At 35.3% G+C, this 19,997-nt stretch overlaps 3 protein-coding genes across 4 annotated transcripts; all 3 read right to left on the reverse strand.

Annotated features, from left to right (window-relative positions):
* Window positions 1-201: 201 nt before the first annotated feature.
* On the reverse strand, window positions 202-3,295 carry LOC100101161 (mobility group protein 1B). Of its 2 annotated transcripts, XM_062669510.1 has the most exons (5): window positions 3,259-3,295; window positions 2,339-2,505; window positions 1,539-1,701; window positions 1,319-1,459; window positions 202-1,249 (listed from the first exon to the last, which is right to left on the reverse strand). In XM_062669510.1, the coding sequence occupies exons 3-5, from the start codon at window positions 1,686-1,688 to the stop codon at window positions 1,181-1,183; spliced, it is 360 nt and encodes a 119-aa protein (XP_062525494.1). In that variant the 5' UTR covers window positions 1,689-1,701; window positions 2,339-2,505; window positions 3,259-3,295; the 3' UTR covers window positions 202-1,180. The 2 variants fall into 2 exon arrangements, with proteins under 2 accessions (XP_062525494.1, NP_001093087.1); NM_001099617.2 differs by lacking the exon at window positions 3,259-3,295 and having other exon boundaries at window positions 1,080-1,249; window positions 2,339-2,409.
* Window positions 205-11,992, reverse strand: LOC733101 (microtubule-associated protein 1 light chain 3; the record flags this gene model as incomplete). The annotated part of the gene is given in 7 exon segments (NM_001047048.1): window positions 205-760; window positions 1,253-1,263; window positions 8,204-8,214; window positions 9,291-9,301; window positions 11,969-11,972; window positions 11,974-11,984; window positions 11,987-11,992. Coding segments are annotated over 3 exon segments (21 nt in total), but the record flags the coding sequence as incomplete, so codon positions are not given.
* On the reverse strand, window positions 5,663-19,048 carry LOC134199289 (FACT complex subunit Ssrp1). The gene is made up of 13 exons (XM_062669795.1): window positions 18,589-19,048; window positions 18,296-18,481; window positions 17,227-17,442; window positions 16,797-16,975; window positions 16,308-16,547; window positions 15,935-16,063; window positions 15,605-15,766; window positions 13,841-13,973; window positions 11,677-11,858; window positions 9,940-10,066; window positions 9,122-9,319; window positions 8,005-8,271; window positions 5,663-7,267 (listed from the first exon to the last, which is right to left on the reverse strand). The coding sequence occupies exons 1-13, from the start codon at window positions 18,637-18,639 to the stop codon at window positions 7,166-7,168; spliced, it is 2,172 nt and encodes a 723-aa protein (XP_062525779.1). The 5' UTR covers window positions 18,640-19,048; the 3' UTR covers window positions 5,663-7,165.
* Between the last annotated feature and the right edge of the window lie 949 nt (window positions 19,049-19,997).

A 19,997-nucleotide genomic window follows, 5' to 3' on the forward strand; every position in this document is an offset into this window, starting at 1 on the left:
CCTCAAGACTTCTAGTAAAGTCTATGTTCAGTTCCATCCCTAAAGTACGATAACAGTTCTTTTAACTTGGTCGAAAATATTTATACCTGCTACGAAAATTAGTGTCTATATATGACCAATGACCTATTACTGAAACTGCAAATCCAATCAGCCAGGTTGCTCAGTTACTAACCTATGTATGAACTGAAATTAAAACACTAATTATAAGAAATTACTTTATTGAACATGTAAAATCCGTATTGACATGAGGAATGCTAATTCTCATTTACAATATAACACAAATGTAAAATTTGAGAGACAAATCACATCGACAACCTACCTATAACTAACTAAAATACAACATACACATGAATTTCTTAAGATTATTTTTATGGTAATGCCACAAATCTATGCTAGAATTCACCTGAAAGGCGAGTCTCAAGATTAAAATGACACTTATGTGGTATAGTTTTATAATATGCATAAGTCCTAAATAAAGCCACGAGGTAACCTCGACAAATGCTTAAGCTTATTGTTTGGTACCATTATTAGCAATGAATTTACAATGAAGAGGTAGGTTTGAACAAGCGGGTGCAATATCCTTCCAAGGAGTAGACATTATAATAAGTCTCTAATTTTACATATTGATAGTTACACCAAAACTTATGTCCAATAGTTCAGCATTAAAATAAAACTGAATCGATATAAAATAATTCATAAAAAGCACAGCTTTAATTAGATATTGGTGCAGACATAGAAGTTTTGATAAAACCAGTCAAAAGTATATCTCAAAATAAGCATCCACAAAGTCACAGCGAACTTAACGAGGGAGGGCTAACTGTACAATTCCCTGGTGAAATACATGCTAACACTTACACATTATTTTTTTGAGGCTTAGAAACCTAGACCCTAGTGTGCGGCAAAACTTTCCAAACTCTGCATCTTATTTTATATCTATCATAACTAACACTACAATATCAAGAAAATTAAAGGAATATTGAATCAAGAAATGAATTATTTAATTGCATTTTATAAACAAAATACCAGTTGCAGTTAAAGATGATTCCAACTCTCATTAAATGTTAATCAAAATCAATGTCAAATGCATTTCATACAGACTTTGGAAAGTCAGTCCCGTTTTACTTTGTAATAAATTAAGTCCTTATTCAATATGAACAGTAATGTCTTAAGGTTTGGGAGATCATTCACTTTCTTCTTCCTCCTCCTCACCTTCCTCTTCCTCAGACTCTTCCTTCTTTTTCTTGGATTTCTGCAATAAAATAATTGTTGTTTAAAGATTCAACAAATGCTTTTAATATTGAAGAATTTGTTTACTCACAGCAGCAGCAGTTTTCTTGCCCTTTTTCCCTCGTTTTTGAGCCTTCTTTTCGCCCCCTTCGCCACCACCGCCATTGGCATTGTAAGATTCTAGGTCTTTTGCATATTGCTCCTTGGCCTTGGCAGCTTTCTGTTCCCATTCCTAAAGTAATTTCAATTATGAATCTCTATTGTAACGCGCTAGATAATAAATCACATTTTATTTCAATCATTGTACTTACAGTTTTGTCTTTCATTGATTTCCAAATTTCACCGCCTTTTTTGGCTATTTCGGTTACTCTTAAGCCAGGATTTTCAGATTTTATCTGTTCCCTCGCGCTGTTTAACCACAGCATGTATGCGGACATAGGACGCTTCGGCTTGTCCGTCATTTTGACTTTTTTCCTGGAAGAAATACCATGCTCTCTAAAAAATACTTCGCTTCCCACAAGGCAGCAGGTTCAAAGAGTCACGTTTTACGAACTTCAAGCTCTAGACGGTCTACGCACTGCTTATACGGTGTAACAGGGCGTCATTTTGGCGGGAAACGTATTTAGGCCATTTAGGACCAAGATTGTAACAGTAGCCATAAATAATATTTAATCAATATGAAAACCTACGAATTAGACTAACATATTCGTATCCATAACAGCATAAAACATCTAAAATAGTTATCGCCCCATTAACGAGTTCACTGTCCTAGGCTTGGGTCGAACGAGCCATTTTGTTTTCACGAATTATGTAGAAAATACGCAATATCTTTAAAGGACAGGATTACCAAATAATCCTTTGATTATTAAACTAAAACTTGTAGAAGAACTGTTAGGGTCACTCAATGGAAAAGATCCGAGAAATTAATTATTGAAATAAGGCGTCACTCTCCTTACCCACGCGTACCAAGGAAAGTACGGCGATGCATATAGCCATGTTTGAATGCGAATTCCAACGTGGAATGAAAATAAATCCTATGAATCAAGGCTTGAGAATCACTAATAAACTTGACAAATTGTTCAACTTTGAATAGAAAATTGATTGGACTTACCTGATGGCAAAAATTTTGAAATAATTTTTGAACTGGTACACAACCAAACTGTAGACGTAGAGAATGTGAAGAAATGTATGGGGCTCGAACAAAATGTTCCCAGTCGAAGCTAGCTTGGGGCCGTCTCGCGTCGCTAAGGTGGCGCCATCTACACGAATTCTGATTGGCTAAAATCATCAGGTGTACCAACAGTCCAAATGTCACAATGGTTCTTGTACTACGTATATCCGTGAAATCTCTTTTTAAAAAGGCAATATAATTTGAACTCTAATGGCATAGGATTAGGTTTATTTTAGTGGAATTTGACGAGCTCCATACATTTGCTTCTAAAAATGATTTTATAGTATTTGTTAAGAGAAATAGTGGATTTGTAATAAATTACACATTTGTTTGGTGAGAATAATATAAAGATTATTTTTTCTGAAGTATTTTTGATCCAATCACATAAAAGTATATCAAAGAGGACTAAGATCTCTCGACATGAGATTCCTACCAAAATTAACTCGCGCCTTATTTTAAATGCCGCCAACGTTAAATTCGAATTGTACAAAAGCGCGCCAAGCGTGAGAATGAAAGGGACGCCAATAAAACATAACATTGGAATGGCAGACGTATTCGTTTGTTTACGATTTGGTGCCTCATGAGAACTCCAGAAATAGTTTTTATCGGCAAGGATATAAGGCTGAAGTGTTCATGTTTGTAGGAATTACTAAAATGTGCTTTTGTCAATTTTTCTTTTTATCTGTTAACTGATAACGACATGTCAAACTTTATATGAAGTTATTGTAAATTAATATTGCATAATACAATAAATATGTATCTATTCTCATAAGAGAGGTTCTGCAGGTTTTTCAAATTGTAATTGTTTAAATGTTCAATTAAGACAGTTTGTAAAGTTGAGTTTTCTAGTAAAACCTTACCAGAAGGAGCTGTATATAACGGCATATATTTGAAGATAGAATAAAATTTAAGTAGTCTACTGAACATTACAGCGCAGTGCAATAGCCTTCTATAAACTTTTAAAACGAATCTTTTTCTTTTAAGAAACCTTACATGAGTGTTAAATAGTAAATTTTGACAAAGATAGTCTCAGGTCACAATCTATCATGTACTGTACACCAACTGAAAAAAGGTTACAAACACATGTAAATAGGGAATACATAGCAATTCGATTTTAGCGTAAACTAACTTTAACAATACTTTTGTTGTTCGTTGCTTTCTTTGAAGGTAATGCAGTTGCTATACAAGACAAATGAAGACTTGATGGAAGTTAAGTGCGTGGTACCACAGTACAGAGCCCTAAGCTCTTCTAGAAAATTGAAAGCCAATCTAGACGATTAATATTAAAAATGCGATTATCCTAAGTTCTTTTTAAAATTTCTGAATAACGAGATTTGCGTTAACTGGGACTATTTGACTGAAAAGACCAGCTTGAACTAGACTTGACTTTTGAGAGCATTTCCACGATAAATGTAATAGTAATGATAAAAGTATTTTTAATATCGCCTTCAGGGATTGGGGACCTTGCAAGCGCTCTCATTTCTCTTTCTCTCTCTCATTATTTTTAGTACTATGAGAGAGTGCCTCCGTCGTCAGGTGCAAGTGTAATTAGTGTTAAGACATGGACAGCTAAAAAGCTGGAGGAGTCGAATTAAACAAGATTAGAATATTTTTATGATTCTAATTTTTATGGTGATAGGTGGATGAATTCATGAGAGATGAGTTCTAAGTCTCAGTCTTTCAGTCCAACGTACGAGAAAATTCAGTAATTACATTTATTTTTACGATGTTATTCCTTCATAGTAGAAGTCAATCGTGAACATCTGTTAAATACGTATTACTTGAGAAAAATTGGCATTTGCCTGCATGATTCGAACACTGGTACAGTCGCATCGCTAGAAATGAACGCACCGGAAGTCTTACCTTGCAGGCCACGACCACTTCTAAAATCGACTTGTCGACTACCAGGCTTTAGGTCGAAACATTGAATAACAATCTTTTCACGACGAACGAGCTTCACAGCTTAATCAAAACGGTAACGATTTTTGTTAAATCGAACTAAAGGACGAGAATTCCATGGATCTTGTTCAAAACTTAGCTTCAAAAGTATTTCTCGTTGAGCCGATACAACACGAATAAAAATTATGACCAAATACGATATCGAATCTACCGTCCAGGTTCTTAAGACTGAGCTCATTGCAGCTTAAAAAATAAATACTACTACTATTGCGCTGGCGCTATGACCCCGAAGTGGGTCTTGGCCTCCGACAATAAACTTTGCCATTCATCCCGCCAAAAAAAAAACAGACAAGAAAACAAAAACGATTAGATCCCATAAAAAATAAACACCTAAATAAAAAGTTAAAGCTTGGTCGGTTGTAATTTGGTTTGTAAAAAAAATAATCTAATCAAGTGGCAGTAAATGGCTCATCATTACTACATGAATGCACTTTTTTTTCCTACCAAGGTGATAGTCTAGAGATACCATATCAGCGTCACCGGGCTAGTGCTCGTGAGCACACCAGTAAGTGAGTTAGGTGAGCTCACGAGCCTCAAACCTGACGTTGTTGCTAACACGAACCCTAGCAAGAGCCGTGCTTCGCAGAATCTGCCACCGGATCGGAAACGCGACCCCACTGAGAAGATCCGACGAGAAACTCAGTGAGCTGTGTCTGGGTTAATTTACTCGCAGAATCCTTCGTCGCAAACGACGGGTTCGACGAGAACGATGACCGGTGCTTGAGATACCTAAAAGCACTGTTAGTGGATCGGGAGGATCCGAGATGACGTGTTTTGGGTTACGTCGACTGTTTAGCTTACGGCCCGCAGGATCGGCAATGTAGTTACTTGAATGCACGAGGAGGGTCTTTTAGATGGCAACTTTGTTCAGATAACTCCGATCCTATAGACAGCTTAAAATTCCGATCCCTCGGAAAGTTGTTACTGATTGTAAAAATATTAAATTTATAGATGTAACACACTTTTTCAGTAATAAACTTTTTATTAATTTCATAAGTTTCAGTCTCGGGTCCAAAATCTTTCGAAAGGCGACCTCGCACCAGAAGACGCAGCGTGGGTCACCCACGAAGTGGATCGAAGTCCTGCTAGAGGAAGTCGCAGGAATGCGCTGGATGCAGGCTGCATAGGACGGTCGTTGTTGTGAATAGTGGCGGCCTATGTTCAGCCTATGTACACCCAAAAATCACGTTCTATACAATATAAGTTACTTAGTACAAAAAAACGATAAATACTTAATAAATAACGTAGGTATAATTGCATCGGAAATTAGGTAGGTACTATTAAAGAAAAAATTAAAAACAAATGTATAATTAAAATTTATTGAAGTTGTCTTTGTATGCTGTGGGGCATTTCAATAAAATAACAACAAATTGTTTATAGTGCAAAGGTTTTTACATCATATCATATCATATCACATTCGTTGAGTACGTTAAAAATTGGTACAATTTAATAAAAAGGCATATGTATCGTTATGGAGAAATACGTTCGGAGCGTTCATTAGTATAGACATTGGAATTTAAAGGTATTCAGTTTTAAATTTTATTGTCGTATTCATAGTAACATGTTCATCGCAGATGTAAGTCGACACTAAAAAAGTTGTTCAACGTTTTTATACAAATTTTGATTAACGTGTTCTTTGCGCACCCGACCTCTTAAATATCGTCGTTGTCAAACCAAAATCTGCTTGTGCATTTTTTGAGATTTTTACTTTTAGACTTTTTCGTATAGTTCACAGCCCGTTATCTACCATATAAAAAAACTGTTTTGTGTCTATAGCTTTCATTTGACATAGTTCTTAAAAATTCACCTTCATATTAAATTTTTTACGAAAACGTTTTTACTCGTTAATTCAAAATAGAGTTTTTGTACATAGCAGATTTTGGTTTGACAGCGACGATATGCCTTTTTAAATTTGTTTAAACACATTTTTATCCATTTTATTTCAAGGGGTTTATCTGGAATGAAAGTGTGTACATCTCCACACAACAGAACAGCGTGAGTCGCATCATTTCTTCCCTGGGTGAAATTATTGATTAAGTGACTATTCGACAATCTTAGAGGGGGTTCATTATGAATAACACAATTACAATGTAAATCTTTTAATAACATCGAAATCATACACTTAGCAATTGATTCTTAAACCGAAACGGAAAAAAAATACATTACATGTTAAACAGGTTGCAATATTGTTATGACAAAGTTGATTACGATTAATACTCATCGTTTCATGAATTTTACTTCGTAAGTTCTGATGTACAAAATTCGAGTTTTTAAAGCGTGCTCGAGTTAAGTGGTTACTGGAGCGCACGAAAAATAAAAACTCGAACACCGTCACCCACCTTGAGACGTGAGGTCTGCAACTCAAAGTTGTGCAGTATAGCGTTTGTCCCGTCCTTTAGCGGAACGTGAGAGCCACAAGACTTCCTACAATCAGTAATCACGTTTTTTTTTTAAATCTGGCTTTCTATTAAGTCACTATCTGCGGATTCCGACCACCAGTACAGTCGGTCGGCTCGACACGAGTACCCCGGGCGCCTTCTCCTCTAGGCCACGACGGCTATTACAAATTCAATCGATAAAAGTACTACCATTACAAAAGGGTGCAAACTTGTGTGATAGTTCTTGAATGATAATTAATTTATTTACAAAATTATGATGAATTCGGCAGGAATTCCAGCCTGCTTAGGTTACACTGATAATAAAACCATGTAATTTCAACACATTCAAATAATTATCATACCATCGATTTACCTTGCAATATCAAAGTACAAAATATGCTTATTACAATCTAAAACTACTATCTAAATTTTAATTACTATCACTGCCGCTGTCGTTTCCAGACGCCGATGATGCCTCGGCTTCGGAAGACGAACTCTTAGATTTTTCTTTATCTTTCTTTGTGTCTTTAGTCTGTAATCACAAAATAAAATGCGTTTGAGATTGAACGAACAAATTTTACATATATTGCAACTTTTATATATATGTTTGGTTCATTCTTAGTAGACTACAACCCTAGATTAACGGGTAAATAATGTGTTATGGCATTAAATTTGTCGAATATTGCGAATTTTATTATAGTTGAAATGCTCGGAATGAGCACTATATAATGGAGTGGGCTTAGCTAGCTGGGATACATCAAAACGGCAACACTGATGTTTCATCTAGCATTATTCTGACTGGTGGTCCCGCAGTAGTCGAAATTCGACTATAATTAATTGAAATTATAAGTTTGAACATTATTATGGTTCTATTGTCAGACTGTTTATTATACTTCTATAATCACAGATTTCGCCAAGACTACACTATAAACAAATAATATTAAACATAAACAATATTAACCTATTCTAAATTTGACTACAGATTTTAAGCAATAACAAAAGTTTGACAATAAACAAAGAGTATATGTGTGTGTGTGTCAAATACATGGTAGTGTGTGTAATGTTTTCTTTATTGATTTAATGTATTTCTATGCATAATTTTTAAAAAATATTAGCATTCTGCACTTTTTCTTTATATTATCTATAAGTGTGGGAAATTTCATAGTCCTCCGTCTGCGCAATTTTTGTAAAAAGGGTTTCAAAGTTTTTGCTTCACGTATAGATTTCAAATTTGAAGCTACTACTACAAGTCTAAGGAATTGTACTTACGTCCTTCTTCTCCTTCTTCTTATTGCTGTCGGAGTCGGAGGAGCTATCGTCGTCTTCTATAAACTCTTTGCTGGTGAACTTCCCGGTGGGAACGGCGGCAGGAGTCTTCTTTGCTGGAGGAGCTTTGGTCTTCTTCTCTGCTGTCTTTCGTTCTTTTTCAGCCTGTTTCTTTTTCTGTTTGAACTCGTCGGCCGCGCCGCTGTCTTTATACTTCTTCATTGCGGCATTGTATTCTTCTTTCGCTTTGTTGGCTTTCTCTTCCCATTCCTGGAGATTAATAATTGTAAAATTTAACTTCGGATTTGATAAATAAGCGATAATGACAAATAAGTTTTATCACTGGTGGTAGGACCTCTTGGGAGTCCGCACGGGTAGGTATCACCACCCCGCCTATTTCCGCGTGAAGTAGTAATGCATTTCGGTTCGAAGGGTGGGGTAGCCGTAGTACTGAGACCGTAGAACTTATATCTCAAGGTGGGTGGCGCATTTACGTTGTAGATGTCTATCGGCTCCAGTAACCACTTAACACCAGGTGAGCTGTGAGCTCGTCCATCCATCTAAGCAATAAAAAAAAAAGGTTTCATAAACATTGTAAATAAGATGTTATAAGAAACGTCCTGACAGTTTGGTTCATTTAGCATATCGTCGCGGTTAAACCAAAATCTGCTATGTGCAAAAACTTTATTCTGAATTACTTAACGAGTACAAAAAATTTCGTTTAAATTTTTATATGAAGGTGAATTTCTAAGAACTATATCAAATGAAAGCTATAGATAAATATTAAAGCTAAGACATAACAGTTTTTTTATACAATACATAGGGCTGTGAACTATACGAAAAGATCTAAAAGTAAAAATTTCAAAAAGTGCACATAGCAGATTTTGGTTTGACAACGACGATATGAGTTTATAATTTATTTCAATTAAGTCAATCAGAACTGAATTTCGTTATTGTCATCCTAGGACTGGTTTTTAAAAATCCAGTTATAGCCTGACCAAATATGCAGGTGAAACAGTCAAAAATGTTTCATTACGTGGATCCAATATTTCATTAGTTTGTGTTGAATAATATCTTATAAAAATTGAAAAGTCAGTTTCGAATAGGGGTGTGCACTGACCGATTTGTCTTTCAGGTCCCTCCAGAGTTCTCCCGCGCGCTTGGCGACCTCTGTGACCTTGATCCCGGGGTTCTCTTCAATGATTTTCTTTCTGTTTTCGTTGAGCCACAGCATGAAGGCGGTCGCCGGCCGCTTTGGCGCGTTCACGTCCTTCTCGCGTTTCTTAGACTTCTCTTTACGCTTACGTGGCGCTTCGGACTGAAAACAACGAGCAAATTCAAACATTTTTAACAAATTTACTGGTGGTAGGACCGACCTCTTGTGAGTCTGCGCAGGTATTTACCACCACTCTGCCTATTTCTGCCGTGAAGCAGTAATGCGTTTCGGTCTGAAGGGTGGGTCAGCCGTCGTAACTATACTTGAGACCTTAGAACTTAAATCTCAAGGTGGGTGGCGCATATACGTTGTAGATGTCTATGGGCTCCAGTAACCATTTAACACCAGGTGGGCTGTAAGCTCGTCCACCCATCTAAGCAATAAAAAAAAACCATGTTACTATTACGTGATAAAATGCTAAGGTATTTACAGGAATGTATCAAGTTACCTATTCTACACGGGAGTTAGAACAAGTTACTGTACATATGAAGGCTTTGAATGAATTCCGTGCAAATTTATGTACGTTTTAAAATTATTTTAGGTTAAAATACATGGGTATGCGTCATTATGACATGTCACATACGTATTCTCAAGTATATATTCAATTGCTACATCACATAAATATACTTTTAGACAAATAATTTTACAAACAAAAATAACTTTTAAGTACTTGAATCCTGTATAGTATACGGCTCTAATCATAAGGAGTGTGATGTGCTTACAATAGTCTTAGCTTTCTTAGGTTTTTTCTCTTTCTTCTTTTCTTTTTCTTTCTCCTTCTTGCTATCACCGGAGCCGGAGCCGCCTGACGCGTCGGAGTCCTCTGAAGATGAGGCGTTCGTGTCGTATCTAAAATTCATTTTAGTTATGTTATTTTATACGGTCAAATTTCACTGATTTGTTTGCTTCATTCGTAAGCTTCCTAGAAATCGATTCTTATTAAAAATTATCGGTGGTCGGAGTGATAGAAGTTAATTTTCGGATTATGGATTATGTATATTTTTAATTTTTCTCATAAGCGACTCGGAGATTACCTTCAATATTTTTTCACTTTTCGTAACTTTTACTTTAGTCTAGGACTGGCTTGGTTGTTCGAACCTCGTATACCATGAGAGTACCTCGAGGTTCCATTTACAGATAACATCCTTTTTGGAACGAAGTTCCTTATCGCGCGTTGTGAAAGGGGGCTAGACGGAAAAAATTCTTACGAAAAGTTGTCACGACACTTTTAGATCCGTCATTCTGACCAATCAACGTGTAGGCGCTTATCGCGTGACATTGCTCGTATCCGCTTGGTCCGCGTAATGAGTACAGTTTCTCGAGATAGCGTTTCAACAATAGTAATTTAGTGTATAGTATTGTTTTTTTCTTCTTCATAATGCCGTAATTTATTATTATAACTTAAAAAAAAATATTTCAATTCCTTCACTAATTAATCGAAAGGAACTTCGTTCCATCCGGGTGTCCTTTGACACCTCTGAAGTTTTTTAAATATTCTAAATTAATTTTTGCAGCGCAGAAGCGATCTTTGTGGCGAGGCTTGGGGGAGGCCTATGCCGGCAGTGGACGTCTGTGAGCTAAAAGAATTGAATAGAATTCCTGTATTCAGTTTCAAAATTTTAGCTATATATTGTTTTACTGTTCTTTTTCAGGTTAAGAAATTATAATCTCGATGTAAACAATGCACAAACATGTAGGTTTACATTTACTTATATATTATGATTTATATATTAAAAAGAGCAAGATGTCAGCCAGGCCAGCCTCATGTATTTTTATGTAGTATATAAAGCAATAACTGAAACCATATTTCTCATTTTCTAAGCTGAGCATAAATATTCTAGTCATCTATATTTCTATACTAGTATTATAAAGAGGAAAGATTGGTTGGTTGGTTTTATTGAATAGGCTCCGATACTACTGAATCGATTTAAAAAATTCTTTCACTGTTGGAAATCTACGCTATCCCCGGGTGACATAGGCTATATTTATTATATTTTCAAAAAATTCGGAATCCTTACTGAAACTTCAATAATGTGTAAAAAAATTACCTAATTTTTTTTACATCGCGTGCGCTGTTTCCCAAGCAAAGCCGGGGCGGGCCGCTAGTCTTCAATATGTATACTTCGCTTTTGGGAACGTTACCCATCACGTTACATGTTCGGTACATAATGATTTGAATATTGCATTGCCACGTAACATAACAATCTTTTAAGCCACGACGACGTCTATTTAGAGCAGCGGTCGGGGAACTTTTTTAATTATTACCCCAAAATATTTTTGTGTAAGTTGATATTACCTCATGGCGAAGAACAAAAAAAAAAACCAAAATATATACTTTTTACTCACAAAAGTTTCATTTTTACTACCCCCAAAAATTTCATTTTACCCCATTTGGGGTAATTTACCCTGGTTCCCCGACCGCTGATTTAGAGGTAATAATGTAGTGTATATAGAGTTACTCTTCAGCGACGTCGCTCTCCTTGGCCTTGTCGGGGTTGAAGTCCTCGTCGGTGCTCTCGTCGGAGCCGTCGCTGTCGTCCGACTCGCGCTCCTTCGCCTCCGCCTTCACGCGCTCCAGATACGCGTCCGGTTCCTTCTCCGTGTCCGAGTCGCCGAAGTCATCGTCGTACAGGGCTTTGTCCTAAAATATAATTACATCATTATTGTTTACTAGCGGTCCGCTTCGGCTTCGCTCGAGTCGTTAACAAAAATTTCAACGACGTTGTTTTATTTTTCTAAATAAAAGAACACTTATTGCGGCATAACTATAGGCAGTGTAAGGATACCAAATTTTTTATGTCACTCGGGAATAGTATAGCTTTCAAACAGTGAAAGAATTTTTAAAATCGGTTCAGTAGTTTCGGAGCTTATTCAATACAAACAAACAAACAAATCTTTCCTCTTTATAATATTATAATTAGTATAGACAACGATCATACATAATAGTTTTTGCAAAATACGAGCGCGCGTGGCGTTTATTTGTAGTTGTAATCGTAAATGCACACACTACTAGCGACCCGCCCTCGTTTCGCTTCGGAAACATTAAATTTTATTATTAATAGTTGAGTCTCGCGATGTTACCCGCGATTACTATCGTACTGCCTAAGTTACTCCTTATATCATCAGCTACCCGCGGTTACCATCGTACTGCCTAAGTTACTCCTTATATCATCAGCTACCCGCGGTTACCATCGTACTGCCTAAGTTACTCCTTATATCATCAGCTACCCGCGGTTACCATCGTACTGCCTAAGTTACTCCTTATATCATCAGCTACCCGCGGTTACCATCGTACTGCCTAAGTTACTCCTTATATCATCAGCTACCCGCGGTTACCATCGTACTGCCTAAGTTACTCCTTATATCATCAGCTACCCGCGGTTACCATCGTACTGCCTAAGTTACTCCTTATATCATCAGCTACCCGCGGTTACCATCGTACTGCCTAAGTTACTCCTTATATCATCAGCTACCCGCGGTTACCATCGTACTGCCTAAGTTACTCCTTATATCATCAGCTACCCGCGGTTACCATCGTACTGCCTAAGTTACTCCTTATATCATCAGCTACCCGCGGTTACCATCGTACTGCCTAAGTTACTCCTTATATCATCAGCTACCTATCAGTGAAAGTCTCGTCAAAATCGGTCCAGCCGTTCCAGAGATTAGCCGGAACAAACAGACAGACAGACAGACAGACAAAAATTGTAAAAAATGTTATTTTGGTGTATGTACCGTATATATATACATATTATTATGCATGTAGTAAAAGGCGGTTATTTCAATATTACAAACAGACACTCCAATTTTATTTATATGTATAGATAGATGTTATTCCATCACCGTGGAAGTCAATCGTAAATATTTGTTATGTAGGTATTTCATTAGAGAAATTGGCAACTGTCTGCGGGATTCGAACACCGACATAGTCGCATCGCTCGATACGAATGAACCACGCGTCTTAATCCTTCAGACCACAACTTCTAAATGTATAACGTGTGCCTGTTACTTATGTGGCCACATGCAACCCATATTTATATTTTACGTATATTCCATTATGCCTACTATGGATTTATAATCTTACATTAAACATTTATTTAAAAAAAATGAGAACTCTTTTAATGGTTTTTTAAATAGTACTACATATTCTAAACTTGAGCGAGTAGGTACCGCCATTTTTCATATTTCCACCGAAAAGCTATAATATATTTGGTTCGAAGGGTGGGAGTCATTATACTATTCACCTGAAACTCGTCCTATTGACTCTCGTTCTGAAATCTAGATTCACACCGTGTCCGGCCTCTATTGACGCAGTCACGACAGGATCTAAACTACGTTACGTAGGTATTCCGTGAGAAAAAACGATTAACGTGTCATGTCGCAGTCCGATCATTCTAAAGTTTTTACTACGCCAATCCCTCTATTTACAACCTGCCATTCAGGGACATATTGGTATATTTTACTTACACCCTATATAATATTTTATAATTTTCTAACAAGAATTCGATTGTATTATTTTCATCATGTTGCTATTAAAATTAACTTTTAGTATTAAAAATAATACAGAAAAGCTAATACTGCCGGATTATGATTGTCTTTAAAAAACCTCTGATTAAAACTCACATTCTTTCCAGTATTCTTGACATGTAATTTCTTCGAAGATATATAATTGAATAGTTTGTCATATTCTCCCTTCTCGATACTGCTAAACGTGTGCACGCTGCCCAACTTCAATTCTATTTCGAAATCAAATGATCTGTAATAAAACGCATTTTTTTTATTGCTTAGATAGACATCTACAACGTAAATGCTGACACACACCTTGAGACATAAGTTCTAAGGTTTCAGTTTTAGCAGTACAGCGTCTTTAAAGGTGCATTAAAAACGAAATTGGAATAATCTCAAAATTGATTCTAGTTACCGCGCTCTTAAGTCTAATATAGTTTGCAGTTCACCTTGAGACATAAGTTCTAAGGTCTCAGTTTTAGCGGTACAGCGTCTTTAAAGGTGCATTAAAAACGAAATTAGAATAATCTCAAAATTTATTCTAGTTACCGCGCTCTTAAGTCTAATATCGTTTGCAGTTAGTGTTAGCTTTTCGAAAAATTTAAACTACCGTAGGTGGACCGCGCGAATTGAACTATCGGGTCAAATTATTGGCAAACATAATCTGTACAATTGAATTATAAGTGTCATAGTTTGTGTGTTTGTCAATCAGTGACGCACAAAACCTTACTTGACCTTTTATAATATTGAATACTTTTATTCTGATAAATTACGTGAATCTGGGTGTATCTGTCTTCATAAATACGTCAGTGCGTTTGGTTCACTGGACGCCACTTCGTACCATGGCCAGGATCGTACCATGATAGTCGGATGCACCACACCATCAAATAAATAGCCAGCCCGATATGTCAACCAATAAATGGCGCACACATCTTGCACTATGAACATGTCAATAACAAGTTAAAGTTCGTGCTGTTACGAATGTCCCATGCACCTCTTAATGTCTACGCCACTACGCCTGCACTAAAATTCGTATGACAAATAATGACAAAGCATACACGCTGCTTTTAACTTATGTCATAACTCATTTTCACTATGCTTAGCGAATGATTTCTTTCTTTCCATTCTGCAGTCTCTATATTCCAATCCTAACGTCTCACCGGCGCTACCATTTCCACTCAGTCTTAATCTAACATCCAAACCCGACGGTTATCTTATCCAAGTATCCTAGTTTTAATTTAATCATATCTTTTTTTTAAAAAGCCTCAAAGATAAACCCTCAAAACAGTTGGTCGTTTTTGTACTGAACACTGTATTATATTGTCATTGGTTTTCGAGAGTCGTAGAGATTATTAAAACTACTTTTGCGACTAAGTTATTATACATTTTTGCTCACGGAAATTATGAAAGTATTCGAAAAGTCGAAAACATAAAATATGACAATAATAAACGTCCGATTTAACCTTAAAATTATTTTTTATTCTATAAATAGTTATACATAAATTACATTATGTCTGATGATAGCTTTAATATAATTTAATTGCGAAATAATTTGACAAACTGTACTTTATTTCATATTTTTAAGTTATAGTGAGGGGTAGATCTCAGGGGTATTTTTTTTTTCAATAAAACTATGGGTCAGTCACTTATATCAAATTTCGAATTCTAATCTTTTTATATACACAAACAATTTTCGATTTAAAATAATAATTACAACAAGACGCGGGCGCACCACTAAAAACGGAAGCACCCGGAACATAGATTATACACTTCTCTGTCAAAAGACGAACATAGATACTAAAAATTAAGAATAGCAAGCGGGCATACGGCCGTGGGAGTGACTTACAGGTCGGTTTGCTATAAAGTAATATAAATACTTACTTCGTCGACGAAGCGCCCCCTCGAGCGAAGTTCACAGACGCAATCTCCTCAAATCGTATGTGTACTGGTGGCTTGTGAACGTATATGAAACCTTTGTCTAGGGGATACAGATAGCCTGCCGCCGCCTTGTATGAACACGCTATGGCCGGGGTCTTGTGGTGTCTGGAAAATCAGTCCCAAAAACACCATAAACATTTATCTTTAACTTCATGAGATAATTTGAATAAATAAATTTGTTTTATTAATTATATAATATATATAATGAGATATATAATTATCAATTATTTTTAATTACGATGTTAGGAAGCAAAAATATGTTCAATAATTTACCCTAAAAAGTCACCAGGACCTGTTACCCTTCTATTGATGATGACCTTCATGATTTTGGCTAGAACTTCGTATGTCGGTCCAGATAATTCCTTTGTTATTTTACCTTCATATTTGTCTTTCAATTCTTCCCTGCAATTGTTTAAATTGAAATTCAAATATAACAAAATTACAGTGATAAACAGAACATGCAGGCACATATTTGATTACTAACAATGCAAGAATAATACATAGCAATCTTAACAGCTACATTTCATTACTTAAAAGGTGATGGTGTCGGAGTTACCCTATTTAAATATAAACATAATAATATGTTTTTATTTTACTTCACTTTAGATTATGCAATAATAGACAATTTGCCAAAAATGTTACTCACTCTGTAAAAGGAAGTTCTACAGTTGTCTCCTCCTCAATACCAAACAACAGCACTAAATAATGGTACCTTGTTTGACCCTGTTTGATCGGTGGATCCAAGGAAACGACAAAGAACATTTGCCTCGTATCCTTGTGAGGCAATAAGAATAAACGGAGAACTGTCGACATAGGGATCTTGTAGTCAAAGGTTTTACCGTGAAGCTGAAAGAATGTCTGGAATACCTTGATATCATAACGACCACTAAAAAAAAATTTAAAACAAATAAATTAATTTGATCGTTTTTCAGAACATTATTATTTTACATTCAATTGCAATTCACTGAATTTAATAATACTGCATTTTTATTTTTACTTTTCTACTCAATTCCGAAACATAAAAGGTACAAAATAGCCATACCAAGACTGAACTGGTTTGTTGTTGTAGACATATACAAATATTAATCTTATATTTCAAATTAGTGAAAATTACAAAAATATTTGGAAACCATACCGAGGTGTCAAACATTGTAGTTCTCTGAATATAGCAATAGCATCACCAGAAACTGAAATAACACTCGCTTTGTTCATTACTTGTTGGTGGAATGCTTCAACTGCATCCAAATCATTGGCCACTTCACTGGTGGGAATGTGGAAGCGCATTTCCATCAATGATACAGGTGTGTCATCATTCTGTAATTTTCAAATCAAAATATAAAGTATCTTATCATCACTATCCATTTGCTGGAAATTGTTCTCTACAAATATGCCTCTTAGACACAGACACAACAAATAACAGACATTTTTACTTTTGCAGATGTTTTATTTGAGTCAATCAATAGTTGCATGTTTGATATGATTATATTAGATATCTTACCCTTGTTAAGTACAACTTTAAGTTTTTTCGATATTTTTTTAGATATTTTCATGATAGCAGAACTAACCTGATGAAATTCGAGTGTGACTTCATTCTTTCCTGTATTGCATTGAGAGACATAATGCAATGGTATTTCAAAAGCGGTGTTTGTACCAACATTGAAACTTAGTACTGCTCCATTAAATTTAGCTGTACCCCAGTTCCAACCTTTTAGAGATAACTCTTTCTCTAGCATGTCTTTATTATAATTGGCTTTGAAGAATTTTGCAACCTTCTCTTGCTCCTGTAGTATTTCAATTATTTAATTAGATGATTCCAATCATAGAATCATAAAATCACTTCATTTGTTTAATTCATTTTCATTGTAGCAGTAGGCAGTGGCTTGGCTCTGCCCCTGGCATTGCTGAAGTCCATGGGCGACAGTAACCACTCACCATCAGGTGGGCCATATGTTCGTCTGCCTACAAGGGCAATAAAAAAAAAAACATTTAGCTAGAATTTATTAAGCTAGTTTTATTGTCATTTTTTAACTAACCCCCAGGACAAACCTGTTGTTTATAAGTAGATAACTTAATTTAAATTATAATTCTACATTAATAACTACTTAAGAGGTTATTTTTAAGAAAACATTTTAAATTCAGAACTCTTCCACAGAACACTGCAACAGAGTAATTCTTATTTCGTTATGAAATATATTTGACAAGCTTAATAAAAACTGAATAGAATAAATTTATTACACATACTTTTTTGTAATTTCTTCTATTTGTATCAGAGTGTATAGAATATGTGACCTAATAATTTTGAAAAAATATTTTCTTGTTTCTAAACAAATTTCAATTTTTAAAACACAGTTCCAATTATGTTTGATTTTAAAAACAACAGCCCTTCTGTTGTTCCCTTCTATTCCAACAATAAGTTTGAAATGGTACTTAGGCGGGATCGTTTTTGTTGATTATTTTAAAATGACTGGCAAATTATAACCCATATTCTTATGATTTCAAGTATGAAATGTTATGGTTTAGAACAAAAACCAGAACCTATTGTCGCATCTGTTATTTTGCATAATAAATGAGTTATCTATCGCAGGGACGTGTAAATTTTGTCAATTATGGAAAACTTATGTTGTATTTACTTACACCTTCTTTAAAACCTCCGTATCTGTGCAAAGTACCATTTTTGAGAAACAAACGTAAGCCCCACGAACCAATGAACTTCTGGAAATTCACCAGCTCAATGTCATTAGCTGATATTTGTTCAACTTTGCCGGTTTTACTATTCTTGAAAATTATGTTTTGGTCTGTCATTTTTAACCTCCCTGGTACCTGAAACGCCAAGCACTCTTAATATGATTCTCCATAATGTTTCTTAAAATGCTTTTCATAAAGCGTTAAGTTATAAATAAAAAGACATTCATTCTTCATCGACATACCATGTTTCCTTTTATTTCTGCGGAAACATCGTTATACTCTAAAAACTCCATGTTTCGTTATTTGACAATACTTTACAACGCGATGTAACAATGTAAAATTAGCGTATATTTCCTTAAGATTGAATAATAGTTTCAATGATTAATTAGTCACTGTGTTTTATAGTGTGTAACGAAAAACTTTTCATTTACTAGTTTTCAAGTTTAATTTTCAATTCACCCACTATAAGTTACGTTATTCATTAAAGTGTAATCTATGATAACATGTGTGTATCTATGATGTTAGGAGACTTTTTGGCGGGAGCGCGAGGAGTGAAGTTGTGTGATTTGTTTTATTTTGTCTATTTAGTGCTTCTTCAGGTTTAAATGTGTAATAACGGAGGTTTATTAACTGTTTAATATCTGTGAAAGTGCACAAATGTGGGAAAATGAAACAAAGCCGCTGGACGTCACTTCTCGGGATCCTCCAAAAAGTGCAATGAAAAAGTCTCAGTACATAGATGACCACCATTTTACTGAGATTATATTTCATCCGATATTCTCATCTCGTTTCATTTGATTTCATCCCAGTTGATTAATGTCTCAAATTAATCATCTTCATTTCATTTCATCATTTTTCATAAAAATAAGAAAATAAATTAAAATAAGACATGACTTAAAGGTCTTAGTTACCAGGTCATAAAATCCCTTAAAAAATCTATGATGTTAACTTAAATAATAGTTTAATCTATGTATAAGGAAATAAAAGGCTTTATGTTATTAAAATAATAATCACACATTGAGTTAAAGGATTCAGTATTTGTTGACTATTAAGTAACTTTTAACGACTCTCGCAACTGTAATAAGTAGAGATTGCAGGCTACTACCGTTATTTAAGTGTTATTCTATGATCTTATGAATATCTTAAATATGCCATTAAGTAATTCTACGTATTCTACTATCGTAGAGTTTTCATTCAATTTTACATTTTTCATATACAGTCAAACCTGGATAAGCGAGAGTTCAAGGGAGCACAATCTCATTCTCGCTTATAGAGGTTTCTCACTAACCCGAGTTTCTCGCTAATGCTCCCTCTGAATTTCGATTCGCGATTTTCCGCATTCAAATGCATTCACTATTTTAAGTTTATGACTTTAATGACAGTACTTTAATTTTCTGTTTTTACATGATGCAGAACAGAACTTTCCTTCGCAATTGATTAACGATAAACTGAGTAAGTCCGACAACACAGGCACACGTGTCCATTCGAAAATAATGCGATAAAAGAATACGATAAAATAACAACGTTATTTAGTTCCACGAAATAGAATAGGTTCAATATTCACGAGGAAACAATACAAAAACAATGATAGGAAGTTCCACGAAAGTTAAAAATGAGTCATAAAATAGCAGATGTTAAATTTGTAATTTGT

The sequence above is a fragment of the Bombyx mori genome, chromosome 8, assembly GCF_030269925.1.
Source record: "Bombyx mori chromosome 8, ASM3026992v2".
Classification (NCBI taxonomy): Eukaryota; Metazoa; Arthropoda; class Insecta; order Lepidoptera; family Bombycidae; genus Bombyx; species Bombyx mori.